The sequence below is a fragment of the Vitis riparia genome, unplaced genomic scaffold, assembly GCF_004353265.1.
Source record: "Vitis riparia cultivar Riparia Gloire de Montpellier isolate 1030 unplaced genomic scaffold, EGFV_Vit.rip_1.0 scaffold802_pilon_pilon, whole genome shotgun sequence".
In the NCBI taxonomy this organism is placed as follows: domain Eukaryota; kingdom Viridiplantae; phylum Streptophyta; class Magnoliopsida; order Vitales; family Vitaceae; genus Vitis; species Vitis riparia.
Genome location: NW_023269790.1, coordinates 69,320 through 77,852, shown reverse-complemented (window position 1 = coordinate 77,852; position 8,533 = coordinate 69,320). Strand labels below are relative to the sequence as shown.

General features: G+C 33.5%; 1 protein-coding gene across 1 annotated transcript; it reads left to right on the top strand.

Annotated features, from left to right (window-relative positions):
- Nucleotides 1-2,032: 2,032 nt before the first annotated feature.
- Nucleotides 2,033-7,167, top strand: LOC117910649 (fructose-1,6-bisphosphatase, cytosolic). Its single transcript, XM_034824758.1, has 12 exons — nucleotides 2,033-2,476; nucleotides 3,356-3,403; nucleotides 3,784-3,858; nucleotides 3,938-3,999; nucleotides 4,122-4,188; nucleotides 4,330-4,443; nucleotides 4,699-4,785; nucleotides 5,090-5,160; nucleotides 5,236-5,301; nucleotides 6,145-6,231; nucleotides 6,353-6,428; nucleotides 6,891-7,167. Exons 1-12 carry the CDS (start codon nucleotides 2,318-2,320, stop codon nucleotides 6,996-6,998), a joined length of 1,020 nt encoding a protein of 339 aa, XP_034680649.1. The 5' UTR covers nucleotides 2,033-2,317; the 3' UTR covers nucleotides 6,999-7,167.
- Nucleotides 7,168-8,533: the final 1,366 nt, after the last annotated feature.

The window sequence follows — 8,533 nt, the reverse complement described above, 5'->3', positions numbered from 1 at the left end:
TGTTATTACAAATATTAACGTATTGACAAAGTCTTCTTCATAAGTTTGGGCTAATGTTCCTTCTTATTTTATTATTGTCTTTTTTGCATTTAATATGTATTCTCTATCATTTTGACTTAAATAATGATCCCACCAACCTTTAAGCAAACCGATAAATCCTATGATTAAGGCATCAATAACGTGAAAATCAGAATTACTAGTCTTGATTCTATAAGCATTAGCAGTCATTATCATTTTATGAAATAAATTAATTATTTGATATTTACTCATTCCATCTATATTCCATTCATAAAAACTATTATCATCATAGCTAGCAGCTAATTGATAATTTCTTTCCTCTATTTGAACGTCAGAAAAAGAGGGTTTAGAATAATGATTTTTTCTATTTACAAAATTATTAGAAATTGCATTAATCGCTGAGGGGGGTTTATCTATTGAATCTAGAGACATTTTAAATTGTTCTTCTATTTTATTTACTTATGATTTTCCTTTTGTTATAGTTTGAATTTGATTCTTATTTTGATTAATGCTATTAATACTAGGTTTATCTAATCTAAGTTGTATTTCTTTTAATATTGTTTGTGTTGGTGTGACTAGTTGTATATTTGATTTTAAAACGTTTATAAGAATAATTTTTAATTTGATAAGGATTAAAAATCTTGTCTCAATAGCATCATTATTTTAGTTTAGGAAATATTGTTTTAAGAAATTTTAGTTAAATAGAATTAATAAAAAAATTTATTTCTTGAATTGTTTTTAAAAAATAGTTTCCAATACATAATAACGTATGTTTGTTTATTATTAATCTTAAAATTTTAGGAAATTTATAGTCATACTCACTAACTCGAAAAATAATAATGTATATTTATTTGTTAAATAATAAAAAATAATTAATTACTTTTAGTTTGATATCTAGATTTTTTTTATTATAGAATATATATATATATAGAATTATCATGATCCTATAATACCTTTTTAAGCACAAATGCCTTAAAATACTTAAAAGTTTAAATTTTTTATTTTTTATTAAATTAATATTTTATCATTTTTATTAAATAATTAAAATTTTATATATAATATCAATTTTATTACCAATCCCCATGCCTTGAACCAACCTTAATTTTTACAAGAAATATAAGAGTGTATTTGATAATAACTTTAAGAAACATTTTTAGAATTTTTAATACTTAAATGAGAAAAATTTTAAAATATTAAAAATGTTTTTTAGATTCATTATCAAATGGATTCTAAAAATAGGTAAGTTTTTATATATTTTTTAAATAAAATTAAATATATAAAATCATTTTTAAATTTTTATTATTTAATATTTTGTATGAACTAAATAAATTCAACTCTCCCAAAATGGCGCATGGAAACGTTTGGGAAAAAATAAATATTTAAATCTATCCATACTCATTTTTAAGAAAATAAATAATAAAATATATAATTATTAAAATATAAATATATTCCAATGATAATTCATAATAACTATTAAAAGTTATATTTATACTATTTAATAAAATTAAAATCAAGGAAAAGATAATAAAGTACGTGTCATCGACGACTCCGCCACTGAGTTGATCACGTTCGAGGTGCGCGTCTAGGTGGAACCCTTATCTCGAAGAAGATTAAGATTATGAAAAGAGAAAGTGGGGCAGCGCCGACTGTAATCGATATGAAAATAATTCACCCACATTAATTTTTAAAATATATATATATATATATATATATATATATATATATATATATATATATATATATATATATATATATATATATATATATATTTAAAAAAAAAAGCTAACAAGTTGTCTTGGAATCGCTTTGAAACAACGCGTTCAGCTACAATGCTTTCATTATAATTTTTTTTTAAAGGCCAAGAAAAAAAAAGGGGTAAAAAGGGGAAATCAGGTCAAAAAGGCAAATTTGATAGTCAGTTGAGGCACGGGCCCCAAGAAAATTTCCTCGGAGTCCACCAGGGACCGTCGTATTCGAGCAGCAGCCAAAGCTCATAACTGCAATCGTGGACAAAATCTCGTAACCGCCGAATAAGGAGGAGGAAGACGACGCAACGCGTTATCTCTGCTCAGCACCACTCGAAGCGCCTTCAGCGGCCGAGCCACCACGTGTCGTCCGAAACTTCTATTTCTATCTGATAACCTCATCTCTCATCCCCTGCCACATTTATACAGTCCCTTTCCTTTCTCGTTATAATACGTTTTCAGTCCTCGAGGGGAGGGCAAACTGATACTCTGGAGCGCTGCTGCTTCCTTTTTCAAAACCCTAACCGCTGTCTTTGCCTGGGGAATTCGGGACGATGGATCACGAGGCTGATTCTCACCGCACCGATTTGATGACCATAACGCGTTATGTGCTGAACGAGCAGTCCAGGCATCCCGAGTCGCGCGGTGACTTCACCATCTTGCTCAGTCACATTGTGCTCGGCTGCAAGTTCGTCTGCACTGCCGTTAATAAGGTCTCTCTCGATTGTTTTCGTTTTCTTCTTCTTCTTTTTTTTATGAGGAAATGATTTTGTTTTCATGTCTGTAAGTTTGTTTTTTGAAGTCAAGGAGGTGGTGGGTCAATGCGATCCGTGAGATCAATTTGAAATTGAGGTTTTCTGCTGTTTGATTTACCGGGATTGAGGCTACCAAATTATTGTGCTAGACTTGACTGGTTGGATCACTATTTTGTTTGGGGATTCATGGAAAAGGAATAGAGAATTCCAAGGAAGAACAAGATGGAGGTTAGAGAAGAAAAAGGAAAAGGAAATGAGGCATAGGGCCCCGTTTGGATATTGGAAACCGCGGGGAAAAGGACAAAGGGAAAGAAAGAAAAAGGAAAAGGAAGCAAGACAGCTGAATATAAATAAGATTTTCCACAATTCTTGTCCTGGCTTTCTTTCCTCTTTCTATCTGTTTTCTAACTCAGCAACAAGATAATATTCTCTCTACTGTTATTTATATATTATTATTATTATTATTATGAAGCTTTTCTCATCTTTTTCAGACATTCAAAGGGAGATCAAGGCTTATGTTCTTTTTTATGTTTTATTCCTTCCTTTTCTGCTGGTTCCTCGGCAACCAAGCAAGCTGTTAGTTCAAGAATATTTTGATTTTATTAGTGGGTAGAAGTGAGATTGTCAGCTAATCTTTTCTATATGCATAATGGCTTGTTCATGTCAAATAGTAAATTAAATTTGCGGAAATTCTTTTTATGGAAATGAATTCTCAAAGGAGAAAAGACCTGTTGCTGTGCTTTTTTAGTCCTTGTAATATTTGGAGGGAAGAATATTACTGTTTTAAACTTTTTCTGTCCTTTGGGTTATTGTTGTCTGAGAAATTTCACATTGCAGGCGGGTCTTGCCAAACTGATTGGACTTGCTGGAGAGACCAATGTTCAGGCAAGTTCTCCGGAAATTTCAATTCATTGTTTTAATTTGTAAATTTCCCTTTCTTTTAAAACACATGTAAATAATCAAAATGTCGAAAGATATTTATATAAAAAATGGATTACTCTTCAAGTTAAAAAATGGGAGAGGTTGTTTTACAAATTTGAGATCTTGTGGTCCCTTTTAATCAATTAATCCTTTCTAATCGCAATGTTGTGGGGCATTTATGTCAAAAATGGGTTACTCTCCAAGTTAAAAAACGGGATAGCTTAGTTTTACAAATTTGGGATCTTGTCATCCCTTTTAATCAATTAATCCTATGTATATTCACATCACATGAGCTGTTCCTTTATGATTTTATAATGATATCATCTATCTGTTTTTTATTTAAGGGTGAAGAGCAAAAGAAACTGGATGTGCTTTCGAATGAAGTTTTTATCAAGGCTTTAGTAAGCAGTGGCCGAACAGTAAGTCATTAGATAATTTCTTGAATGTTTTAACTGGAAACACACTATTCCATTCCTAAGAGTTTGAATCTTCTACCAGTGCATCCTTGTATCTGAAGAGGATGAAGAAGCAACAATTGTGGAGCCATCTAAGCGTGGAAGGTGGCCAATGGTGCCTTGTGTTGTCTAATAGTTATTGTAGCATCTCTGTTTTAAAATATTAATGTAAACTTGTGTTAATATGCTTTATTATGATTTTTTATTTTTTTTTTGTAATATTGCAGGTATTGTGTTGTTTTCGATCCCTTGGATGGATCCTCTAACATTGACTGTGGTGTTTCCATTGGAACTGTATGGTTTCTTATCCCAACACATGCTATGGCTATATGAGTGCTTCAACATACTCTTGCACTAGCAGATGTTGAAAATAATTATCTTTCAAAACTATCCTGACATTGCAGTGGTCAATTGGATGTCTTCTCTTTTATATAGATCTTTGGGATTTATATGGTGAAAGATGGTGGTGAGCCAACTCTTGATAATGTGTTGCAACCTGGGAAGAATATGTTGGCAGCTGGTTATTGCATGTATGGAAGCTCTTGCACGGTACAAAGGATCTCCTTTCTTGTGTGTTCATACAAATTTTGTCCATAAATTAATGCGGCAGCTTATTTCAGAATGTCGGGATAGCATGAGTAAACAGCTGTTTGTAATTTGAGTCTTTTTATTTTGATGAGACACTGGTTGATGAGCTTCTTCATTCTGCAGTCTAGACTTCCATCTTTTTCTCTGGTGTTGTATTAATTTGGTACTGCACTTATTCTAGGTGTTGCCTTAATTTTGCATTACACTTATTTGCAGCTTGTGTTAAGCACTGGAACTGGTGTTAATGGATTTACCCTTGATCCATCACTTGGGGAGTTCATACTTACTCACCCAAACATTAAGGTAAGATTTATCATTTGACTGCCAGAACAATCACATTAACATGCTGTTTTCCTCTAATATTTTCCCTACTTGCTGACACCTTAAGGAGGATATGTGGGAAGCCCTGCTTTGAATTTTTTTTTTTTTCCAATTTAAATACTGTTTCCTTTAAATATAGTCCTAATGAAGGGCTGCAAAGATGGGTTTTTCAACAAATCTTCTGTAGTTGAGTATTGGCCTAACAAGCACCTTTGTTGGTTTAAATTTCATCTTTGTACATGATATCTCTAGTTTACTTTGGAGTTTGTGCTGCCTTCCTGCACAGATTCCAAAGAAAGGAAAAATTTACTCAGTAAATGAAGGAAACACAAAGAATTGGGATGCTCCAACAGCCAAGTATGTTTAACTAGTAATCTTTATCATGCTATTAGTTCCGTTGTGCAATTCCCTGACATTTTTTTTTTACTTAAGGTATGTGGAACAATGCAAGTTCCCCAAAGATGGTTCATCACCAAAATCTCTACGATACATTGGAAGGTATCATGAATTCTCAACCTACCCTACAATATGTATGGGTATTTGAATGATTTATTTCCTCACTAGCTACCACAGTTATGACAACAAAAAATATCTACCATGGTGGGATGAAATGAAGATTTCTATAATTTCAGTACATTGGGGCCATTATGTAAGATGTGATGCAGAAATGTCCTCTGCAGCTTTCATTGGTGGCCGATAGGTTTTTATGGTTTATTCACATGCTCTATATTCAAAATTATTTGTGCTACATGCATGTTTTGATATCTGAACAAAAAACTGAGCCTAGGGGCAAATCTTTAATTCTTCCTGTTAGATGTAACGATAAACTATGCTGCCAACCCTTTCTACAAGAGCAATTGCAAATACTAAATTATATTGCCTAACATATTTAAAAATTAAACAAGTTTGGAATAATTAAAACTATGTTCTATGGCTTGGGGGTGTGGTAGCTTAATCTGAACCTAACCTGCTTATAATTGAATTAAATTTTAGTTATCTTAGTCTACTTGCTTGGTTAAGTACTCAACCTAAACCCATTAATTTTTGGTATTCCAAATAGTAATCCCTTGATTCAGCAAATATTTCTGTGAATATTCACCTGGAGCAGTAGTGAAAGTTATTTCTTACAGGTCCCTTAGAATAATGTGTTGCTTGTCGTTACTTACTGTCTCAATTTTAATAACATACTGGTTTCTCGTTAATTATTGACTGCATTTTTACTTTTAATTTGGTTTCATTTTGCTCTTTGTTGAGCATGATTTATATCTGTTGAATGTGATGTGGTTCCTTTCTTCCAAGAAGGATTTTTTTAATTTCTAATAATACAAGAATGATTTACAGCATGGTAGCTGATGTCCACCGCACATTACTTTACGGTGGTATCTTTTTGTACCCTGCTGATAAGAAGAGCCCCAACGGAAAATTGCGGTAAGTACTGATGTTTCACCTTCCTCTCTCTCCCTCAACTTCTCAAAACAAATTTACAAATGCAGATTTACAACAACAATTAATTTTTGTGACTGAATTTGGTTTAACTTGTATGGAACAGTGTTCTCTATGAAGTCTTTCCAATGTCATTCTTGATGGAACAAGCAGGAGGTCAAGCTTTTACTGGAAAGCAACGGGTATCGACTCAATTAACTTTCTGCTTATCAACCAAAATATAAATCACTAGTTCTAGTCATCTGTTAATTCCAACTTCAGAATTCAAAAACCTTCTTTTTTTCATTCACAAAGTCATAAAACTATTTTTACACTTTCACAGTGATTTTGTATCTATGAGAACCCATTCTATAGACTCTCTTTATGAAAAATTTCCTTCTTAAGGCAAATCTCCAAGCAAATTTATATATGACAAGCAATATACCCAAACCAACTTAGCCTGGGAAGAGGAGTTAGATGCCTAAGAACTGTTGCTGACTTACTGCATTAAGGGAGTGATCTCTCAGCCAGTGTCATGACAATTAAAACAATAATGAAAAATTCACATCTCTGAACCCAGAAGCACTGCTCTGAGGCTTTGGTCTAAAATGTTTCCATCCCTTGTAAATCATGAACTGATTGATAATAATTATACATATTTGTAGGCACTTGACTTAGTTCCAAAGAATATACACGAACGGTCTCCAATATTCCTTGGCAGCTACGATGATGTTGAAGAAATTAAAGCACTCTATGCTGCTGAAGAGAAGTAAGGATTGGTTCATAAATCTCATTTCTCTTGTACTATCCTTATCTCCTTAACTGCTGTTCAGGTGCTATACCCGATTTCTGATTTCATCTATTCATAAGATAGTATACTTCTCCTAAAGCTCCTTTGTAATAAGATACAATTTCTTGATGAAAAAACATCCATTCTGTTCACCTTGAATAACAGTGAAATCAGCTTCTTTCTTAAAAATGGAAGCATCTATCCACATGCATGAGCACTTGAAACTGAACAGGGAATAATTCCTACTTTATTTAGGCCCTGTTGCAATAGAGAATGTCCAAGGAAAGAACGAATGCAGGCATCTCCAAAATGTAGATAAGTCCCCACAGAGAATAGGGTGCTTCAGTTCCAATTGATGTAAGATGCCTCCTTGATGAGATGATTGAAACAGTGGGGGCAGATGCGGCATGCGGAAGAGAGATGCTGGGAGTTGGTATTTGTCATAATTGTTAGGGAGTTAGCTGAGTCAGACTTATCAAAAAAAAAAAAAAGACTTAGTTGAGTCAGCAAAACTCTGTTCTGAATGTATGAACTCCCCTAATCAAAAAACTACTAAAAGAGGCATAACAATCACTCTCATCTTTCTTTAGTTTTGTTCTCTCATTCTAATATTCAAACTTGGAACTAGAGCCATCAAGACTTACATCAATGACATCTAGCTTCGCTATTACAAATCCCTTTGAGAGATTCATTTCTCATATCAATCAAACCTTCTTACAATGAAGTTTGATAGAAACAAGTATAGCTTTCAGATAACTCTGGTTTTGCTTGCAGTCATGATCAGAAGGATATCTTCTTGGATAAAAAATCGACCACCACAATACATTGTAGAAAGGATCCATGTTAAAAATGAAAGGTATAACAGACACCCTTATTGCCATCGATTACAACATTTCATATGATGAATATAGTGGAAGGCTTAGGAGGTGAGCATGAAGCTATTGTTATTAATCTCATTTCAAGAATCTCATAAATTAGTTTATGGAGGTTGAGTCGAAAAGTTGAAGCATTCCACCTAGACAGAGCCACTTGAAGGGTCATTCCTGCATCAATAGGGAGGGTAAGCTGAATAGTACTTTTATTTTGATCCTATTTTCTGTGATGATGAAAAGGAAACTTTTTTCTTTCTTTGGAAAAGGTGGATAATTTAGGTAAAGTTTTTGTTAGCCCCTTAACTTGGACAACATGAGGTCAATGACCTCATGGGTAGGCACCTTGCTCCTATGAGGGCCCTAAAAGAATGAGGTAAGGTGGAAGTAGAGGTTTAATGCATCATATGAGCGGGCTTAGTAGTGATTGGTAGTACAGCACATGTGTTGGTAGGCAACAAGTTACGGTATGCACTAGTCTGCGACATAGTAAGGTGTTGCACTTAACATAGTGGGTTGCTGCATGGGACATAGCCACTGCTGCACGCGATACAAGAGTTTGTCGCATGTGATACAGCAGCAATGCAGCGTGTGTGGCACAATCCAACTCGGCCAAAATTTAAATGCTAAATTTTAACATGTTGGTATT

Excerpts from the sequence above, each read along its gene's own strand:
- LOC117910649 (XM_034824758.1), top strand. The coding sequence starts at position 2,318 with ATGGATCACGAGGCTGATTCTCACCGCACCGATTTGATGACCATAACG. Across the intron at positions 2,477-3,355 it reads TCTGCACTGCCGTTAATAAG|GCGGGTCTTGCCAAACTGAT; the intron begins GTCTCTCTCGAT and ends TTCACATTGCAG. Across the intron at positions 3,404-3,783 it reads CTGGAGAGACCAATGTTCAG|GGTGAAGAGCAAAAGAAACT; the intron begins GCAAGTTCTCCG and ends TTTTTATTTAAG.